General features: G+C 39.2%; 2 protein-coding genes across 3 annotated transcripts in view; both read left to right on the top strand.

The window, feature by feature from the left end:
- Nucleotides 1–18,864, top strand: part of MAPK10 (mitogen-activated protein kinase 10) — a 315,557-nt gene extending 296,693 nt beyond the window's left edge. The window contains exon 16 of one of the 2 annotated variants that reach the window (XR_007507807.1): nt 18,770–18,864. The gene's annotated coding sequence lies outside the window, so the exon portion shown is untranslated. Of the gene's footprint in view, nt 1–18,664; nt 18,745–18,769 lie in introns of those variants that run through there. The other variant, XR_007507808.1, reaches the window with a different exon arrangement.
- PTPN13 (protein tyrosine phosphatase non-receptor type 13) overlaps nt 1–22,282 on the top strand; it is a 127,110-nt gene that overhangs the window by 92,705 nt on the left and 12,123 nt on the right. Inside the window, exons 18-36 of the mRNA XM_049815289.1 lie at nt 604–1,027; nt 1,195–1,292; nt 3,193–3,249; nt 4,565–4,657; nt 5,921–6,028; nt 6,783–6,914; nt 7,290–7,756; nt 8,733–8,861; nt 10,810–10,903; nt 11,681–11,766; nt 12,615–12,777; nt 13,701–13,915; nt 14,006–14,104; nt 15,628–15,989; nt 16,185–16,359; nt 17,674–17,832; nt 19,490–19,661; nt 19,771–19,981; nt 20,916–20,986. Coding sequence (XP_049671246.1) covers nt 604–1,027; nt 1,195–1,292; nt 3,193–3,249; nt 4,565–4,657; nt 5,921–6,028; nt 6,783–6,914; nt 7,290–7,756; nt 8,733–8,861; nt 10,810–10,903; nt 11,681–11,766; nt 12,615–12,777; nt 13,701–13,915; nt 14,006–14,104; nt 15,628–15,989; nt 16,185–16,359; nt 17,674–17,832; nt 19,490–19,661; nt 19,771–19,981; nt 20,916–20,986 — 3,315 coding nt within the window. The remainder of the gene's footprint in view (nt 1–603; nt 1,028–1,194; nt 1,293–3,192; nt 3,250–4,564; nt 4,658–5,920; nt 6,029–6,782; nt 6,915–7,289; nt 7,757–8,732; nt 8,862–10,809; nt 10,904–11,680; nt 11,767–12,614; nt 12,778–13,700; nt 13,916–14,005; nt 14,105–15,627; nt 15,990–16,184; nt 16,360–17,673; nt 17,833–19,489; nt 19,662–19,770; nt 19,982–20,915; nt 20,987–22,282) is intronic.

Below are 22,282 nucleotides of genomic sequence, written 5' to 3'. Positions count from 1 at the left end.
TGGTGCTCTTTAACCAGGTAGAGATGCTGTGAAGCCCACACAGCTTTGCAGCTGTACTGTAAGCTGTACAAGTAAGTCAGGGACTCACTTGAAGAAAACTAAGGTATGGATGGATGGAAGTTTGGTAGGATGTGGTAGTGTAAGAGCTTGGGGAGCCCTATTTGTTCAAATTCTGGAAAAGACTTGTATGAGCAGGTTAAAGGAAGTGTAGTCTTCCAGGTCACTTGGCTTGAGGGTATTATTTGCTTTGCAGAAAGAAGTGATGTGCCTGTATATATAAGGCACAGCATTTTAGCAGGAAATATGAGTCTTCATACTACTACGGGGATAATATTCTGCTATTCTGTGATTTTGGTCTTCAGTGTAGTAGATGGTCAGGTTAGCGTAATGTCATGAACTCCAAACTGCTTCCTGAGCATACTATGTGGTGGTTGTTTTTATGTACCTGATGATAGTACATTCTTTTGATCATCTAGAGAAGACATGCTTTGTGTGAGTTAGTTGTCTAAAAGGCATGCTTTACACAAGGAGGTCACACTAGCTCTGCTGTATAACTTAAATTTGTTTGTTTTTTTGTTTAAAAAAAAAAAAAAAATTCCACAGAAAGGGCTTCATTTAGGAGCTTAAACCTTCATGCAGACTCTGTCAAAGGCTTCAATATGGGACGAGCAATCAGTACTGGTAGCCTGGCCAGCAGCACTTTGAACCGACTTGCCGTTCGACCTCTGTCTGTTCAAGCAGAGATTCTGAAGAGACTGTCCTGCTCTGAGCTCTCACTCTTCCAGCCGCTTCCTGGCTCTTCAAAGGACAAGAACGAGAAGACTCCGTGGGAGGAGAGACCCAGGGTTATGAGCAAGTCCTTTCACGATCTGAGTCAGAGCCACATCTCGGTTTACCCCCCAAGGAGAAATATTATTACTGCTTTGGACTCTTCCTCCCAAAAAATAGAAGACATAATGGGAAGAGTCTTTCAGCAAATGCCAAAATTTGATACTGGATCAGCAGCGGGAGCATTAAAACTGAGCAAGTAAGAGTCTCTCTGACCACCCTGCAATATCTTTGTGTACAGTCAATGTACATTTTGCATCAGTTTTGATTTATTATTCATACCATTATTTTATTACATTGATCCTTCCCTCTCCCAACTTCCTCTTCCCTCTGTCTGGTTCCCCTTCTCTCCTTCTCCCCTTTAAGTTCAAAATCTCATGCAGGTTTAAGTAGAAGCCCTGAAAGAAAGAAAAATGAATCAGACTCATCATCCACCGAAGATACCAGTCAAGCCTATGTTGTAGGTCAGCATGCAAAACATAATATTACCGTATTTACTAACTAACCTCTAAAATGGCTTTGGGTGTAATGCTTTGATATATTTATTAACTGATGGTAATCTTTTTATTTGAAAAAGGGATCAATGTCACATGTTAAAGTAATCCAGGCCAATTGCCTGTTGTTCCTGAATAATTGTTGGAATGAATGAAAAAATCCTCCTTTGGATAACACCAATCTACACAGATGTACAAAGTACTGGTACTTGACAGTAAAAGCTGTTCCAGAAAACACCTTCCATTTTGCGACTTCAGAGTGCCGTTTTATTGTATGGATCTTTTAATAATTTGCCAGTCTTCACAGTTCATTTGTCAAGCTTGGACTTTTTTAGTGTTTTCTGTGTAAAGGGTGCAGGGAGTGATTTTTGGAAGTGGACTGAGTTTGACATAAGCTGGCTATTGGCTAGTACTTCTGAGCAGTAACTGCACAGTTCTTTTTTGTTTGGTCTCATTTGGATATAATAAATTAGGTACAATTTTTTTGCAGTGCATTGGGTGTTTAACAAAAACACTCTTGTAATAGGCTGAGCCAGATGTACTTACTCCGTTTTCTTGGCAAGGATTAGATTGCACACAAATAGTCTTACTAGGCAATAAAAATACATAGTTCACATTAAAAAACAAGATTCAGAGCAGCTGAATAGACTTAAACTTGCACATTGGGTTATTGTACATTAATTTTCAATATCTGTGTGTCATCAGTTTCTGGTTATAGGAGGTTCCTTGTTAGAATAATAAAACTACGACTGAAACATTTGCAGCCTTAGCTTGCTTTTTTGTTGCTTTGTTTTTGCTCATTATTAAAATATTGATTAGTTACAGAACATCAGAAAAAGTGGAGGAAGGTTAACTTTATGGGGGTTGGTATAAACAAACTTGCAAAAAAACTGTACAAAAAAACCCAAAACAGTGTGACATGCAAATGCTTACTGCATCTGCCCCCACTGCACTTGAAACCAGGACTGACTTGGGAACCATGCTTTTTCAGTACTGAGAGCATAAACTACTGAAGTGTGATATGAGGCATACAGTTTCTGTAGGGACTGGTTGCAGCCATTTATCTTGTGCTTTTAGCTTTACGATTAGTGTTATCATGTGCTTACCCATAATCTTTTGGGCAGCAATTCCGATAAGGATCTTAGCTACATATCAGAAAGCCCTGCTGAATCATATTGCCTGTGCTGGGACATACACATTCTTTGCATGATGAAACTCATCAGCTGAAACTTTAGGGTTCAGAGGTTTGGGAAAGGCCAGGAGTGCTTTCCTAAGAAACTTGAATTAACTTACCTCATTTACTTTCATAACTTAGTACATTTATTATTTCATCCTCTTTAAAGTATGGCCATATTTGCTTGGCATTGATCATTCAAAAAAAAAAAAAAAAAAGATTCTATATGCAAACCAATTTACATAGAAATACCTGGTTCAAATTGCTTGTTACTGCAGCAACTGACTTGTTATTGTACAAAATCTTACAAGACTCCTGTTGTGTTGGTTTATTAGCTTAGGCATATTTATCCAATCCTGATAAAAAATGTAGTCTTTGACTTAGTTTTTCAAAGATCCATTAATTTTATCTGAAGTTAACAGTGGTTGTAAAGGCCAAACTTCTGTCCTTTCTTTAATTCTTTGCCTTTGCATGAGCTGCCATCTGTCTGAACCTTGAACTACAACCAAAGTACATGAGTAATTTGGATTTGCTAATCCAAAACTACTTTCATGTTTATTAATTTTTAAAATAAGTAAGTAATCTGATACTGTGAATGAGCTCATGTGTACTGTGTAAAGGCTGAAATACTTCTTGGTAGCTTTTGTATTAAAAAAAAATTGATAACTATGTCTAACATTTCCATTCATGTCACAGGCGTTAGCATGAATACTTCGGGAAAGCTTCCATCATCAACACTGTTAAAAGAGAGTGGTAAGTCAATAAATAATATGCCTATAAAATTAATTCAGTCAGTTTGTGAAGCATTTCTCAAGTACTTCACTGTTCCACCTGTACTGTTTCTTCACTATTCTTAAATCTAATAGTTCTCCCAGTTAGTTGGCTGCGACCTTTTCCTAAATACAACTCCTAATATTTCTTTTGGATTGCTGCTTGGGGGAGATTTTGATATCAGTGTGTAATATTTTTCAAATATGAATAGTGTCTGTTTAGTTTGAGACTTGAAGGGTGCTATTACCTAACATACCACGCTCTTCAAAGCTCCTTTCACTTACTTGTGATGTTACTGGTTCTGTATAGCCTGAGAAGACTGTGTTTTCTTTTTAGTTCTTTTAATTTTTAGGTTTGACTTGGTTCTGTGGAAGAAAAACTCCTCCAGGTTGTGTAGTCTGTCTCACTCTCTTGCACCACTGTTTTCTGCTTGTACCAGTGTGTAGTGCTCAGTAGGTTTCTGCCATTGTTGAATTGGATGTTCCACTTAGGGCAAAAGTATGCCAGGTACTCTAGACCGAATGAGTTGTATCTTCTCTAGGTAGCAAATTCATGAGTTCAGGCTTACAGTGTGCTGACATTTCCTGAAATTTCAGGAGATTACTGCCTGCTCCCCCCTGCACGCGCCCCCGCCCAAATCACGCTCCTTCTGTCTCTTTAGTGCCTGGTTCTACTGTAGCCTGTTGGGAACCCTCAGGAGTCACATAAATCTATTGTGAGGATGTTCAAATTTTGGAAGAGGCAGAATCAGCAGCCTGTGGAGTTGCAAATGAGGAAATAAATTTAAACAAGATGGGGTTTAGTAGATGTTTCTGATGTTGGTTGTTTTTTAATGAATGACCACCATTAAGAGGACTCATTGAGTACCTTTTAGTAACTTTGTATAGTAAGCCTCAGTTTAACTTTTACCAATGTGCTTACATCTTGCCTACCTAAGCAGGGCATGTAAACACAGATCTAAATACTTCGCTGAACTGAGACTAATAAATGTGAAGATTCTAGGGCTCACTTGTGTTGTGATTCCAAGAGACTATGCTAGGTGCTGCTCTTAGGAGGAATAAAAGATTTTAACTGCTGAAGATGGGAGTGAGTTATAACAGTGGTGGGTTGTTTTTTTTATTTGGACATGGCTTGGAAGATGAAAGTTGGACCCACTAGTTCAGAACAGCTTTTCAGGTTATCAGAGAAGTGATTTTTTATTATTATTTTTTTTTTTTTTTAAATGGAATACAACTTCAAGGCAAACCTGAAGGGAATCATTCAGGTAGTGTCTGATCATGAAATGTTGGCTTTTCAGTTGACTCTCTGCAAACAACACAGAACAGAGTTGCCTCACCGGAAAGAGAGATCACTTTGGTGAACTTGAAAAAGGATGAAAAATTGGGCTTAGGTAAGTGGCTTTAAAATTGTTGTTGTCATGTGTGTTCCTAGAATCCAAAAATAAAGTTTTCGAGTCTGTATTTAAGTATTTATTGTAGGACTAAGGAAAGCAATGCAGACAGTAGCTGGATTTTAAAGGCATTTAAGATGCTGAAGTCTGGACTTACTTGATAGCACCTGCTACTGATTTGTTAAGTGATGTTAAGCAAGTCTATTTCTCAGTTTTTCCATATTGTAAGTGTAGGCTAATATTTATATTGTAAACTAGTCATTGTAAAAGTTGGCCTTTAAAGTTTATCTCTGTGTTCAGGTACAAGATTTTTGTCCATGTGGATACCTCACAGCTGTGACAGCTTGAAGGCTTTAAACAAAAAAAGGACATTAAAAACCCATTATGAGCTAATTGTGGATTGTTTTTCTTACTCTTATAATATCATCAGATGGAACACTACTTTGAAGTTTAAGGAGCCTGGAAGACAAGATATTTGCATTCCATTCCTCCTTCTACTGCTGAGTTTTTTCATAAACCAACATAATTTTTCCCTGTATGAGTAATGAATAATTTGGTGTCAGGATCTCTAAAGTGTCCTTAAGGACATTGTTCTGTCTGTCATTCAAAACACGACTGTTGCGTAAATTTGGGGAGTGGAAAAAGCCTACAAGACAATAATATTTAGTGTTTAACCAGCACAATAACTTAAGAGTTGACCAAAAAGGAAGGAAATTCATATGAAATGCATGACTACTTCTCATTCTTCCTCATGCAATATGTGGTACTTTGCTGTTTTAGCTAGAATAGAGAAGACCTGATATCTTCTATTTTCTTTTTCTTCGTCTTGAACATCCTTCCCAGGTTTACCTGGTAGAATTAGTAGAAATAGGTTAGAAGCCTCCAAAGAAAACAGGGAGTTCAAAAACTCAGCTCTTATGACGAGGGTCAAACATTTAGGTGAAGCATCTAACAACAGAGAAAACCAGAAATTTTTAGGTAAGAGAAAATATGTTTCATCTGGTCAGTGAATGTACATTTAGTGTCATCTATTTGTGCATGTGCTTCTTTTGCCACAAGTGTCTTCTGTAGCCTTGGCTGGAGTTTTCTGGAAAGCCAGATAGATGAAGTCTGAATCACTTGCTCAGAATCAGAGAATGCAATAAAACAATCAAAAAAGCTTTACCATTTACTTTCATGTAGACTTCTTTGAGATGTATAATTTTCTTTTACTTTATATTTATTAGAATGACATTTTTGCCTGCTTTGGGCCTTTTTTAATAGGCTTTCAAATAGTTGGCGGAGAGAGGACTGGGAAACTTGATTTGGGAATTTTTATTCACTCTGTTATTCCCGGAGGGCCAGCTGATTTGGAAGGATCTCTAAAACCAGGTGAATAGTGTAAATAAGATGAGGTGTATACATGAAAGAAAAGACAAAACACATATGTAGTACCATTTCCATCTATGGCTGTGGGCATCAGTCCCTTACAAATGCTGACTTTCAGTTACCTTCTGGATAATTTCTGAAAACTGGTGATACTTTGTTAAACTATATGAAAACAAAAATCATTCGAACCAAAGTAAAAATGATAAAGCTTGAAGTAGCAGAAAATTAAAGTTACATGTAACGATAAGGGCTTTATTTGCTATTGCCTCTGTATAGATGCTTTGTAATTTCAATGTTTTAAAACTCAAAATCCATACTTTGATTTTGGAAAAAGTGAATGTAACCATAAGACTACTGTAGCGGGGGACGGGGGATAATTTGTTTTATTTATTACCTGCTTTTTTCTTTTTTCCTTTTCATTTTAGTCTGTGCCTTGAACTCAACTGCATATTGCTTATTTCACTTCTTGATTTTTGCTTTTGCATGTTTTTTTCTTACAGCAGAAAAGGTAGAAATCATAATATGGAAGGGTTTGGCAGGTTTAAAAAGAGGAAATATTCATAACCAGTTCTTCTGGTGTGTTTTGGGTTTGGTGGGGTTTTTTTAATGATTAGGGTTCCCTATTCCAGCATCACTCAAATTTTAGTAATTTTTAATCCATGCGCTGTGTAGAGATTTTCAGACCTGTACTCCACATTCTCACTGATGGATAAAAATATAGATGTTAGATTGTATCTGAACAAACCCTTTTGTGCAGGACACCGACTAATATCCATAAATAGCACAAGTTTAGAAGGCGTCAGCCACCATGCAGCGTTAGAAATTTTGGAGAATGCACCTGAAGACGTGACACTTGTTATCTCTCAGCCCAAGGACAAGCTACCCAAAGGTACGGAGAGAAATATTCCTTATTATTAAAGAGGTTTTCTTTGAGTTTGAGCACTCGGCCTTCTCTAACACCTTTTATAAAGTACTTCCTGTGTTTCTTTAAAATTACTAATCTAATCAACTGAGCTGTAAAACATCACCCTAACTGCAGTCACCTCTGTAAGCAACCCCAGCTAGTATATGCTTGAAACTGTATTCTGAGATTGAACAAAGAAGTGTGTTACAGTGAGGACACACCAGCTGCATTATAAACAGAAAGTGTTCTGCGTAATATGAATGGTTAAAATCTTATGTGGTTGTAAGCTGAGAAATCTGAGTCATACCTCAGATAAGATGTTACCATCTACTGATGACTGTCTTGTCTCCTGGTTTTCAGCATCGTCTAACGCTGCACACATCAGTAATGGAACCAGGGGTTATTTAAGGAGGCCATCATCGGTGCAGGACAATGAGGCAGAGTCCTCTTCAGAAGAACACAACTGGTCCCATGGTCACCAGAGGCCTGTTTCAGGGAGTTTGTCTGGTTTGTTGGGAGGCAAGCGGGATGGAAGCATGAGCTCCCAGGATTCCAGAACTGAGAGTGCCAGCCTGTCTCAGAGCCAGCCAGCCAGCTTCTTTGGCAAACATGCAAGTGGTAGAGCTCAGCAGGATCCTCAGCATTACAGTGGTTCCCAGTCTGGGCTTTCTAAAATGAATGAGAAGAGAAGATCCTCGTCTGACAGTACTCGAGCAAAAAATAAAAGGCCTGGGGTAGTGGAATCTGTGGAATATTCTGACCGAGGGGATTCTGACATGGATGAAGCGACTTATTCCAGCAGTCAGGAGCAACAACCAGCTAAAAAGGCATAGTGTATTTCATATGAATATTTCCCATCAGTATAATAGTGGTAGTGGAATAGCTGACTGTGGGTGTGAATCAGGTAGAAGGACAGGCTAGCCCGCAGCTTATCCTGCTAATGGCAAATGCAAATAGCTAATTTCTAATAGTTTGGCGATTTTGTTCAAAATTGAGAAAGTCACTCCTGTAACTTGAAACAACTTCCCAGCTTTCCAATGTCACTAGATGGGCATGTCTTGCTGGAGGCAGATTGTGCTGTGGAATGACTGTATAGTGCAATTATTGATTCTGTAGAAAACCTTCTTTCAATTCTGTGTTTGTCCAATATGATTATAGTCTAGTGACCACCCCTAGAGGTAAGTTTATTCACCTGGCACAGAAATTAAGTTTTTCCTAGATTAAAGTGGTTGTGATGCATCTGAAATGGGTAGCAGCATAACTCGTTGTCCTTTGGGATTGATCTAATCCATGGAAAATTGCTCTTGTGTAGTGAAGTTCAGCAGTGAGCCATGCTCTGAACAGAGACAGCTTGCTGCTTCACCTTTCCAAAAGTACACAATGGCAAGTACTACAAATTAATTCCTAACTTCCAGTGATTCCTCTTTTCAGCTGATGGAGGTTATTCAATCAAGTTGTGGCAGCTCCTGCAAATCAATCCGACAGACCCCTAGGCTGCTGTAATACTGAAGTACTATAGTTTCTGTGTTCTGTGACCAGCTCACTTTGACAGTAAAGACTCAGCTGCTGAAGGCCGAGCATATTTCTGTGCTAAACCTGTTCAATGACAGCAATGAAAGAGTTAAATCAATGAGCCCTATGAGTCTTACTAATTGGTACTTTGCCATGTGGACTCCTTTTGGCTGCATCTGACTCAAAACTACACCTTTTAGGGTCTTAACTGTAAACTTCTGTTCTAATGGCAAATAATTCTTTTTGTTTTGTTTGTTTCTTTTTCTTTTTCTTTTTCTTTTTTAAATAAAGGAATCTTCCTCAGTGAATACAGCAAACAAAATGAATTCTAAAAAGGTTACTCCAACACTTCTTAAACCTGGAGATATCTTTGAGGTTGAACTAGCCAAAAAAGATAACGGCTTGGGAATAAGTGTCACGGTACTGTTTGACAAGGTTTTTAGATGTTTTCTCTTTTTCTCTACTCCCAGCAACCCATTAAATTGCTAAATTACAAGGAAACAAAATATTTTCTGGAGTCACTGTTAAGTATGTGGTTTTACTGATGTGTGATTATATTACCAAAGCTGAAAAGTAATACTACTTTATATACCTTTTCTTGTCAACTGCCCTTTAAGCAACTCTTGTTTGTTGTTTTATGGTGGATACCCAAAGTCCTAATAGAATCTTATCACAGATGCGGCTTTGTGAGTACAAAAAGCAAGATGGTCTTTGTCCCTTGCTACCTAATAATGGAGCAAATTTACAAGGGAGAGAAATAAGACCTTCCCTGACTGGCATTGCAGGCAGTAGAAGTGGTAGCATTACTTGAGAGTATCTATGCATGGTACGCACATATACCGTGTTTAGTGTTCTCCCTCTGCTGGATAAAAGACAGAAAGCCAAAAGCTACGTAAATCCAAGTAAGACCTGGCTGACACTGCTTTCTTGCAATATGAGACAAAAATGTACTTTTAATGAACTGATTTTTCATGGGGCTATAAAATTTTGAAGGTAATTTACATTTAGGGCCTGCCATACTGCAGAGTGGCACTTGAGGGGAAAAGATAATGATTTATAACTGAGATGCACACATTTTTTACTGTTCCTGTTCTTGTATTGTGTTCAAAAATACATTATCTCTGGTTGATTGATTGCCAGACTACATGGTAATTTGAAAAAGGGAAAGTTGCTTAAATTATAACAATAGAGAGCAGTTATTAGCTGTGGTTCAAAACTGGTGGCTTTCACTGGCTGTTTATACCTAAGTTGGCCTTTTCCCAAATGTGACCATACAGATAGGCATGTAGGTGGAGTGCCAACTTACAAGCCTAGCACTGTTTTCATATATATGGCTAGTATTGTAAGAGGAGCAGAATGAAATTCTATTATTTTAGTATCCCAGTCTATTCAAAGTCATATTGCTTTGTCAAGCTTATAACTTGAGACAGCTGGAGGAGCAAAGGTTCAGCATGAGTTGGTTATTGAATAGCATCAGTCCTGCTGTATGCATGCATTGGCTTTGTAGAAAATGTTAGAAGATACCCACCAATGCAAAGACTTCCCTTAAAGGATCACCAAGTGGTATCTTCATTGACCTTTCCTTTTTCAGCCTCCATTCTGCCCCTTGCATTGCTTTCCTGTACAGTGGTGAAAAGAGGTGTACAATTAGCTCTGTGTTTTAAGTTTTCACATGTAATGCTGTGTACTTTGGGAGTGAACGTTAATACACTGTTGGTCTCCCTCTTCCCTCCAAGTTTGTGGAGGAGCACTGATAGTGCAGCAGTGAGCCAGAATCATGTAATGGTTTGGGTTGGAAGGGACCTTTAAAGATCGTCTAGTCCAACCCCCTCTGCAATGAGCAGAAAGGCTAAGACCCTCCAAAACCAATGCCATTTGAGCTTGAGCAGATTTTTTCAGCTTAGGCCTTCAAACTTGTATGAGCTCAAAGAAAGCAGCACTCCTTAGTTTCATGTTACATCAGAGAGGGTGTATTAGAGTAGGACACTGCATGGGTATGCATCTTCTGCTTTGGCATGCTGTGCTCTCACACATCTCTGAGCTTTGATATGCATGCAAGCATGTAAAGTCTGGTATAATGCAGACATGTTTCTGCTGAAGGACGTTTATTTGGTTTGGGATACATTTGCATTGTGATGCATCATGTTTTTACAATCTCCTTATCCCAGCTTCATTTGTATTAAATTGCATGACTGCAAAAACATGCTTTGTGTAACATTTTGGTTTTGATAGTTTGGCTGTTCTTTTTACGTGCCAGTAGCCCAAGTGCTTCCTGAGTGCAATTTTTCTTGTGTGACACTGTCACACAATTACAAAGCATTCTAACTGCAAAAAGACTAAAAAAATCCTATTTTTGCTTTCCATTTAGGGTGGTGTAAATACTAGCATAAGGCATGGTGGTATTTATGTGAAAGCGATTATTCCTAAGGGAGCAGCTGAAGCAGATGGCAGAATAGAAAAAGGTAGTGTTTCAGTATTTTCAGTCGGGACTCTTAATGTGAAAAAAGGGCAGATAACTGTCTGTGGTGGACTTGACAATACACTGTGGCTTAGAAGCTAGAAACTCTGCTTCCTTTCATTGTACCTTTTTCACTGGGAAGAAGAGCTGTTTTTCCAAGCCACTGCATTTGCAGTTGTCATTTTAAATATTGCCTTGATAGCTAAAAAAAAAAAAGTGTGGAACAACTGCAGAACCAATAGAAAACTGCTGAGACTGTGGAGGGGGAAAATGGGAGATAGGCTGCAGGATTTTTCTCTTTTTTTCTAATGCAGCCTGTGTTAATGGAGAACACTTCTCTGTTCCAGCCATGGAGAGAGAGGGCTTTGTATTATTTGTGGCCTTCTTGCTTGGCATGCTGGGCAACTCAGTGCAGAAAATCACCGTAATTATTACAGCTTTTCTTGTACATAAGCCAGGCCACATTCTTTACTGAAGTGAGAATTCCCACTGTACACTAAGATTTGTTTTTAATAAAGAGTCTGAGCATTGTGGCAGGCTATCATTCTGATGGCTAACATGGTTTGACATGGGGTTGTCTCCTAGAATCATTTAGGTTGGAAAAGACCTTTAAGATCATTGAGTCCAACCATATGGTTTAGTTGCAAAGTTCTCTTCTTGACTCAGAGTATGGAGGGAGGGAGAAGTTACTTCAGTAGCTGTCCTTATTAGCTGAGACTTGAAGGTTTCTGTGTGTCATATACATTTCATAGATGATGTTCTGCCTGCTTTGTCTTTGTAGGTGACCGTGTGCTCTCTGTCAATGGGATTAGTTTGGAAGGTGCTACCCATAAGCAAGCTGTTGAAACGCTGAGAAACACTGGGCAGGTAAGTGGTTGCCGGTTCTACTCCAATCTGTGGTAAACCAGATCTTCATGAGTGAAAAGAGGTAAAGGACCTTGAAGACTGAAATTCTCTCCAGGGTCCTGGTTGCTTCAGGTGTGCTTTCTTAGACTCCTTGACTTCCTGGGCCTTGAGTCTTGTTGCCCACCTGGCTCTGTGTGCGGATGAGAGGTCTGCATGGAATTGGTTTCTCCTTGTCCCTGGGCTTCATAGGAGGGACGCCCAGGTGCATTGGTTGGAAAGCAGCTGCAGCAGCATGCTACAGACAGGTCCCAAATCTGAACCACTGAGGAAACAAGGGCCTCTATATATGCAGCTGTGTTTGCATGCTGTGTTGGTAGCTTTACTTGAGTCTTGGCCTTCTTGGATAGTGCCTGATTCTGTCAGTGGTGTCTCCTCATTTAATAGTGCTATTTATGGCAGCTGCTTCATATGTGGAAGTACATGCACACCTGAAACTAGCCCGTGAATGTACACATTCAGAGCTGCTAAGGACTACTATTGGTGCTCACTTCATAAAATGCTTTTAACTCTATTCCCTCTATGCATGTGAAAATGACACTGACACTTACTAACACCCTCACAGCGTTATTGGAAGAAAACCCTTTCTTACTGTGTGTTGGCAAGTATCTTGCAAGTCCATTAGTGTATTTTGGAGGTTGTCACTTGCAGCCCTCAAAATAAGGAATAAATTGAGGCTGTATGGGGAGGGAGGTGTCTAAAGTTTGCTGCTGTAAAACTTAGGACCCTGACAAGTTAGAAAGAAACATGCTTTAGACTGCACTATTTCCATGACTGTTGCCAGTTAACTGGAGAATGTTTCATCTCTTTAGGTTGTGCATCTGCTGTTGGAAAAAGGTCAGCTTTCTGTGGCCAAGGTTCATGCTCCAGTAACACCACAGTGCACGCCTCCAAATCAGGTGGGGCAATGTGACCTACAGGAGAAACCAGCGACAAAAACTACAAATGCCAAAGATTACAGCTTTGTCACTGCAGGTCAGGTCACATAGGACAATTGTCTGAACTTTCAAAGCATCCTTTAGGTTTTATAATATTTTTCTTCAAATCTTCTGTAGACTAGAAAGACAGACAAGAGAAAGAGCTGGTATGAATCTATACCGAGCCCCTGCACATAATACAGTCTCTTCCTTTTTGTGCTGTTGCATTTGTTTTTTAAGATTTCCTTTCACATCTTGGTAACTTTGTTTAGTTACTATTAACTGTTTGCTCTCTCACTGTTCCTTATTGTTTCTCAATTTCACCAGCCTTGCAGACCAGGGCTGTAGCAAGGTTGGAGTAAAAGAGGTGATGCTAAGGAGTGCCAAGGGGAGGTTAAGATACTCAAATATAAATGAGAACTTCTGTAGGTCCTGCTGCTCCTGTCTAGGTGAGAGAAGACATCAAGAGCTGGATGAAGAGAGCAGAGGGATTCATGTAGCTGACTAGAGGTTGGCACATTTCAGTTTCTCTCGCTGGAGACCTGTGAAAGTGGAGGGAAGCCTACCCACACAGGGAAACCGCTGCAGATAGCTTATGGTCTCCCTGTGTGGGATTTATCCTGTCTGTGAGGAACTCCAGTTGCTGCTCTCACTAATGTCTGATCAGTGACCAGAAAGGTTGTGTCACACTGTGCTTTAACAGGCTCCTGTATGGACTTCCTGGGGAACAGTATTTTGGAGACACCCTGACTTTCTGTATAGTGTGGATGTTGTCAGGGCAAGCCAGCAGACTGAGAAGTCATGATCAGCTTTTTGTCCTCTAACTTGGAGGGATCTTTTAGATAATGCTTGTGTTCAGTAAAGTAGAAGAACCCTGTGAGAGGGAGAGTGCACATTGTCATGTCTGAAGTAAGAGTGCCAGTCACTTTTTTTCATGGCCAGTATGCTGTGGAAAATAATAAGTTAATGTTTCTTTTGCAGAGAACACATTTGAAGTAAAGCTGTTGAAGAATAGCTCAGGCCTTGGGTTCAGTTTCTGCCGTGAAGACAACCTTACCCCAGAGCAACTAGGCTCCACTATTGTGAGGGTGAAAAAGCTCTTCCCGGGGCAGCCCGCTGCAGAAAGTGGGAAGATAGAAATTGGGGACGTCATTCTGAAAGTGAATGGGGCATCACTAAAGGGTTTATCGCAGCAGGTTTGTATCTTAGTAGTGAAACTCATGCTGTGGTAGTCCTGCAAGTCTTGCAGGGTCTGCATCTTATAATGAATCCCACTGTGACCATAGGAAGTCATCTCTGCTCTGCGGGGAACATCTCCAGAAGTCTCTCTTCTGCTTTGTCGGCCACCATCTGGTATACTACCAGACATCGATCCTTCTTTGTTGGTAAGGTGTATGGCATATGATTTTTTTTCTTTTTCTTTTTTTCAAATTGCTATTTGAAGGTTCATTTATTCAAACTGGTGGGTAGGTTAGTTTAAATGCAAGATGCAGATGGAAAGTTGGGGAGGGTGCTCACAGAAATTTAGTTCTTATAGTAAGAATGTACTAAGGAATGTACTAAGCGTTTTGTGGAAATGTGAAAAGAATGCAGGGCCTTAATAATATTTCCCCCCCCACCCCCTCCATTTTGTGGCTTAAGACATTGGAAATTGGCTTAATACCCTGTTTCTGTGGCGGGGATTTCTTTGCAGCCCAATGGTTTGAAGTTGATCTCGAATAGAATTTGGTTATTTCTGTAATATATGTGGAGAATATTCTGCAAAACACCAATTTGTCTGGTTTTGGTGCATGTAAAACCAGGGAAAAGATTGCCGTATTTACTTACTGGAAATTATAGGAGTCCCAAAGAATATTTTCAAAATGCTCCAGTAAGTAAATCAAAAGAACAGAAGGCAATTTTAGGATACTTGGAAGAAGTGGAAATTAAATGTGTTTCAGCAAAAGAGAATGTAGAGGGGAATTTGCCTGAAAAGTAGGCTTTCCATAATACAGGCAAGTGTAAAACTAATGGAGACAAGTCTTCAATTCAAGTTATTTTCATATAATTTTCAAACAATAAAAAACATTCAAGTCTGATGACAGAAATTTAAATGTACAAATACAAATTTAAGTGAAGTTAAAATTAGAGTAAGAGAGAAGCAACTGAACAAACTAATAATACAAATAACTAGTCCTGTAATGAACCTGCTTGTAGTATGGAATAACTTTAATAAAACAGTGCATATATTAAAAGAAGAGAAAAAACAATAAACAAATTACAATTTTGGTTTATAACATCATCACAAATTGGTGTGTTCATGAACACAAGAATTTGGCCATAAAAGTGTAAATGAAGCTTTTAAGCTTTGTGTGTCTGCTAGCTGACATCTTTCTTGGGAATATGGGATTATTGGCAAAAGTGTTGTTCATTCTCATGGGAATTAATAACTTGGATGAACAGTCTCCATTTGGTGTAAATTATCATAATCTGTTATGTAGCTTTTTGCTTGAAAGCTTCCCTGTTTCCCTCCTGTGTGAGATTAGTTTGACTTCAGTTACACTGTAAGCATCAGCAGTGTGTTGTGCTTGGAAGGGATTTCATGGTAATTGCCTAGATGACTGCTGAGCATAGCTTAAAGGCATCTGTCAGCAAGCTCTCTGAGGCTAAAGCCAAGAGTATATTCGTTTTCCTTAGATGAATTTGCAGTTCCTTAGCAGTATATGTTTCAAAGTTTTGCACACTTTGTCTTGGCCAAATTGCATTCAACTTGGTGAAACTGTGCTGTGATACGTTTACACAGTTGAGGCAACATCAGAATGGAGGGAGCCGCTGACTAATTGCCTTTGGTAATTTCATGCAGTCTTTGCAACTTTCTTCTGTCATCAAAACCGGAGTTTGATGAATTAAATGTCCTTGCTTTCTGTAGACTCCCATCCATTCACCCCAACAAGTATTTCCAGATGTCAGCAGAGAAGTTTCTGGTCCATCAAACAGAGAACAAGGTGACAGCTCAGATGAAAATGAAACTACTGATGTGAGCATGAAAAGGCTAAAATCTCCCTCTAGAAGAGACAGCTACAGTGACAGCAGCAGGAGTGGTGATGAGGAGGTGATAGGCTTGCCAGCACAGGTGGGCCTTGACTGGAGTTCTGCGCTATACCAAACTTCAGATGAAGCTATGACACAGGCACATAGTCAGTATGAGACACACAGTGGTCAGGAAGAGGCTGTTCGCACCATCTTATATTCTGATCAAGAGGCTCCTAGCAAGTCAGAGCTTGAGGACAGGTATGCTGTTTATGATGATTCTCGTAATATTGCAGAACGTGTTCACAAAGGTAGTTTATTGCACCTATTCATAGATACACTTCTCTTGTTTTGTTTTTTAGATCTGCATAAAGTCAATATTGGTCCATATGTTAATTTCTGGGTGACAGCTACATTGTACAAGCTGATCCTTGTTTTTTGCTTGTTTATCTGTAGTGATCTGTCATTGGATTTGCCATTGATCCCAACCTGTAGAACTGTTCCTGATGTTACCACATCTGTTTTAATAAATGACTGTTATGCTACTCCTGCTTCTGAGCTGACTCCGCACCTGGGAGGAATGGATTCATTACTCAGCCAGTTGGAAAAAAATGCTGAAGAATATGAGCCAGTAATTTACTGTTTCTGTTTTTCAGTAGCATAGATGTACCTACTGCTGTGGCCAACTGGAAATTGTTGTAGCCATGGTATTGGGAGTGACTGGATAGAATTTAGGCATATTAATTTACAAATGGGTTAGTTTGTAGGTTATATGTGCACTAACTTGGGTGTGTGCCTTCTAAATGGCACACATACATGTGCCATTTGTAACCAGTGAACTGCAGCTCTGCAGGCATTTTCTGTTTGAGCTCTTGAGGAGTTGATATATTTCTCTGTGGATGTGGAGGCATCCATGCAACCATAGTTAGATGTGTATACATCTATTTCATGTGTCATTTTAGCCTGGAAAACTTGGCATTAAATATTTATTTACCTCTAAACCATGTACTCAGACAAAGCTTAAATGGCAAATACGTTGCTTCTGCCCTGTTAGTTTTACATGTGTTTTTTCAGAGATCAGGGGATAAATTAGCAGCAAGGGACAGCAGGAGACCCTGTTCTTTGCTGCATTTATATCTATGAATCCCAAAGACTTTCTGCTCTGCTGAAAAATGCAGCATATTTTTGAGACTCTTCTGAGATAGCTTCTTGCCACCCCAGAAATGCACTGTGTAACAGAAGGGACTTCTGCTTCCATACCCTCACATAACCTATTCAAAGTTTGAAAAAAATGAAAATTGAGCCTTGATGTATCTCAGTTGTGAGGATCTTTCAGGTTACAAAACTATTCTAGCACATAGTCTATTTTGAGAAGAAACAAACTGTCTTTTTTCTTAGTCCCTTCTTCAGAAGTTTTTCTCAAACGTTCCTGGTGCTCTATGAATTTCTGTGCAAATGAGGCAGATCTGTATCTTTGAAATAAAAACTCCTGCAAATTAAAATAGGCAAAACATGCCCATGTGTTCAGTTACAAGATAAGCTATGGTATTCTATCTCATTGTAGGAAGATATGTTCACCTACTTTCTTCAGTTGAATGATGTGTTGTCTTATTTGAAAAATACAGAGCCTTTTTATATATGGCAGCTAGTTGAGGGTAAAATAAGGTGTCAGTTTTGGTATATGCCTTCACAATTTTGTTTAGATCATAGGCCTTTGACTCAAGGTTAGCTCCATGCAAAACATTAGTCTGTCTGAATTTGTTAGAGGTGCTTACTTGAAGCGGCTAAGCTAAGCCTGCTAAGATGCATGTCTTGGTACTGTCCGGGCTTGTGTTCCACTGAAACCAAATAGATAAATCAGTTGTCTGTTTCTGTCTTAAATTCAGTAAAGTGTTCACATTGCTTCTGTTTGTCTGTGTTGTAAAGTGCTATTTTCTTCCCCTAGGAAGTAGAGCTCCGAGTTACTATGACAAAGTCAGAAAAGGGTAGTCTGGGTTTTACAGTGACCAAAGGTAATGATAACGTGGGCTGCTACATTCATGACATTGTTCAGGACCCTGCCAAAAGTGATGGGAGACTACGACCTGGAGACCGACTGATAAAAGTGAGAGAATTAATGTTTTCAGGCATTGTGTGAAAAGGACAACTTTGAGTCAAAATAACCCAAAAACCTCTACTGTGGGCCAAAGTAAATGTGGTTAAGGAACAAAGGCATGTGCCTTCTGAGAGGCCTAATTTGATAGCAGTTAAGACAAAAGAAATACAAGTGTGAAAACATGTGAGAAGATTGCTGAAGGGAGTTACAGTATGTCCCACAGCTAGGCATGTGTGTAACCACTATTTATGATGGCAAAAAATGGTTTAAAGAGAAAAGCATTCACTGATCAAATTACATGGTTACTCAAATATCTGGAGAGGTTGTTGTTCAAATACATCTATGGTTAACATATTGTTAAGAAATAAATTTTAAGAGATTTGCTATAGAAGAGTTTACCAGGTGCATATCATGTAATTCAGATCTTCCTCATAGAATCATAAAATAGTTTGGGTTGGAAGAGAGCTTAAAGGTGATCTAGTCCAGTCCCCCTGTAATGAGCAGGGACATCTTCAGCTAGATCAGGTTGCTCAGAGCCCCACCTAACCTGACCTTGAATGTTTCCGGGGATGGGGCATCTACAACCTCTTCAGGCAACCTGTTCCAGTGTTTCACCACCCTCATCGTGAAAAATTTCTTTCTTATATCTAGTCTAAATCTACCCTATTTTAGTTTAAAACCATTACTCCTTGTCCTATCACAACAGGCCCTACTAAAAAGTTTTTCCCCATCTTTCTTATAAGCCCCCTTTAAGTATTGAAAGGCTGCAATAAGGTGTCGCCAGAGCCTTCTCTTCTCCAGGCTGAACAACCTCAACTCTTGGCCTTTCCTCATAGGAGAGGTGTTCCATCCCTCTGATTATTTTTGTGGCCCTCCTCTGGACCCACTCTAACAGGTCCATGTCTTTCTTGTGCTGAGGACTCCAAAGCTGGATGCAGTACTCCAGGTGGGATCTCACCAGAGCAGAGGAGAGGGGGCAGAAGCACGTCCCTCAGCCTGCTTGTCACACTTGTTTTGATGCACCCCAGAATACAGTTGGCTTTCTGGGCTGTGAGCACACATTGTTGGCTCATGTCCAGTTTTTCATCCGCTGGTACCCCCAAGTCCTTCTCTTCAGAGCTGCTCTCAATCCTTCATCCTCCAGCCTGTATTGATACCGGGAGTTGCTTGACTCAAAACTTGCATTTAGGCTTACAGAGACTGGGAGCAATAGTGATGAAGTGCATAATACAGAGCACGTGTGTGAGTTGTTGCTAGATCAGGACACTGAAGCACTGCTGAATACTATTAAACCTTAATAAAGTTAGGCAAATACAAGTCAAATTGGATTAGGTTTTGAGTCAGAATTTCCAGTGTTGGCCTATGCAGTTACAGCATTCCAATTTTTAAATAGGAACAGTTAAATAATATATCTCTTCAGATTGTTTAATATTTTGACTTTTGGACTGTAAACTTGTTTCTTCACTTGCAAAAGTTCAGTTATATTTATGTGTTCTGTCTCCTTGGGTAAGTATGATGAACTGCAACTGTGGTTGATAAAGCATCTATTGTTTTGTCCTTTAATGTCAAATGTCAACTATATAGGAACAGTGATAAATGTTTTTGCAGTTATGCTAACTGTTTTACTTGGAACCTAACAAGATCTCTCTTGCTTTTATTTTCATAGGTTAATGACATTGATGTCACTAACATGAGCCATACCGATGCAGTAAACTTTCTCCGTGCTGCCCCAAAGACTGTCAGATTACTGTTAGGGCGTGTTTTGGAGTTACCCAAGATGCCAGTGTTGCCTCATTTACTGCCTGATATTACACTAACGTGCCATAAGGAGGAGCTAGGTAAAACAGAAGTATACTGCTTTTTGCTCTAAAGCAGAATTTTTCCCTTCAGTTACAAAGAATGAACTTGATTTTTTTCCTCCCCCCCTCCTTCCTTTTTCCTGCAAAGGTTTGTTGCTATCGGGAGGTCATGACAGCCTTTACCAAGTTGTGTATATTAGTGACATTCTCCCCAAATCGGTTGCTGCCAGAGAGGAGAGTCTCCATGCACTAGATATTATCCATTACATTAATGGAGTAAGCACACAGGGAATGACTCTGAAAGAAGCCAAAAGAATGCTAGAAACATACCTTCCGAAAGTGGTGCTCAAAGTGACCAGGTATGTTTTGGAAGCAAATGCTTCCTTGTACTTTTTTTTTTCTCTCACACGATTGTATGAGTATATGGGTAAAACATGTTCCTGGTACGACAGCTAATTCACCAGAGTGGTACTAGGTAGCATGTTATTGAGGACTGACACCACAGAAAGGGTCTGTATGTTCACAGTTTTTGTGCTTCAGTGGAGCAGAAGGGTACTTAGTACTTGCTGTGCTTTGTGTTTCTTGGGAAGACAAGGCTGTGCCCAGCTATGAATTGCAAGTGTTCAAAATATCATTTTCAAACTATGACACGGGTTATTTAAATACAATTACTCCTTTTTCTTAAAATTGCTACTGAGGGTTCTATAATCATAAAAAGGAGATAAAATGTTGTTTTGTGCTTAAATGGTTCTACAGTCACATGGATGTCACAGCACACTGGTGAATGTCAAAACTCTATGGCACAGATCCTAGTGTACCACTGTATTTTCACTGATCCCTGCTGCTTCTTTTATAACAATACGGCCATGTAAAAAACTCTCCAGATTACTCTGTTTTCATATTTACCTGGGACTGAAACATTTACTTCATTTTTGAAGTCTTCCAGCCATGCCTGCTGTTCTTTCCTTCCTCTCTCCCTTTCTCCTTCCCACTCTGTTTTATCTCAGAAGGAAGGAGTTGCAAAGTCCTGAGGCTGCAAGGTCGAATTTTTTTGTCAGAATCTATAAGGAAAGTCCAGCTCTAACGAACTCTTCAGTGCTCCCTGAAGTAGAAACTAACCTAACTACCAGTGCTTAATCTCTCTCATTTAATATTTTAAGTATTCCAAAACTGTTGTAATAGAAAGCACAATTAGCAGTTTTACTAATAGGTCATATTTACATCAATATCTGATGATTACCAGGATTTATTATTTTTTTTAATAAAAATTTCTGTAAACATTTCTTTTCATAGAGATGGTCATCCGGTGCTTCCAAAATCCCAAAGCCCCGATAGCTCAAATCCATGGCCAATGAAAGCTAATGGTAAGATTTGCCTGCTTACTTATTACAAGTGAAATGCGCATGTTTATAAAAATGAAGGAACTGATATGGGCCTTAAGAGTGCAGTGGCTGCACTAGAACTCTGCTTACAGAGAGCATCTCCAGCAGGTGTTTGCTTGATCTTTCTTTTAAAAGCCCTATGAAAAGAGATTCAACAATAGTCTCTTTATGATTCCATTTCTCTTGTAGTTTAGAAAGTTTCTCTAATATCAAGCCTAAGTCTTTTAAGGAGTTAAAAAAAAAGAAAATCAATCGATTATCATCATCATCATAAGTGTTGTTAATAATAATAATAATAATAATGTTGTTGTTCTTTTCTCTGACCAGGCATAAAAATACCGGTTTGTTAGATTTGAAAGGGCTTCAGGTCTCCTGCTGGTCTTCTCTATTCCAAGACCAAAGGAGCAGAAATTTATTTTATTGCTCCCCTCCAGTTTGTTTATGTCTCGCTGTTTTCCTCTTCAAGTGTGGTGCTTCTGGTCACAGACATGGGATTGGGTGAGGCTCACCAGTGCCAAGCAGACAGGAAGAATTCTTTCCAGAGTTGTGTAGACAGCATTCCTGTTAATATATCAAGTTGAGATTAACTTCCTTTTGCTAAATAGTTGCTTATTCACTCAGACTCAGGATCCTTTACCACCTACATTTTCTTCTGTGCAGAGCAACCGCTTATGTGGTTACTTACCATCTTAAGCACTTGCTTTCTCTTTGAAATGTGGCACTTCGCATTTGTCTTGATTCATCATAGTCTTTTTTCTCATGCTTCCTCTAATGTATCTAGATAGCTTTGAGTATTGATCTTGCCTTATGAAATTATTGCAACTCTTACAGTTTAGTGTTGCTCACGTATTTTTCCAAGTATGCTACACATTTTGTTTCAAAAAACTTGGGCAAGATATTTATTAGGAACAAGCCCTATAACCAAATCTTGGAAGATCCCACTTAAAACTCCCTTCTTGTAGTTGGCTTGTCATGCATAGGTTCATGATAGGATATAAGGTTACTCTTAGGCTTCAGTTATTTCGTCTACAAGTTTCTTCATTTGTGAAAGTGTAATGTATGTGAAATTCCAGAACTTCACTAATAGCTAGGTATATAGCATCTACTGGTTCCACTTTGTCTCATTTATTGTACTAGTAATGGGATCTCTAGGATAGGCAGTGGTCTCTGATATCATAGTATCACTCTTTTCTTTGCCAAGAAGGGAAAGGTACCTTTGAACAAGGATCCAAATGTCAGATGATGTTTAAAAAAAAAAAAAGTTAGCGACAGGTGATT

Source organism: Accipiter gentilis, chromosome 12 (genome assembly GCF_929443795.1).
Source record: "Accipiter gentilis chromosome 12, bAccGen1.1, whole genome shotgun sequence".
Taxonomy (NCBI): domain Eukaryota; kingdom Metazoa; phylum Chordata; class Aves; order Accipitriformes; family Accipitridae; genus Astur; species Astur gentilis.
Note: the sequence above shows the minus strand (reverse complement) of the source record. Positions and strands in the feature narration are given on the sequence as shown.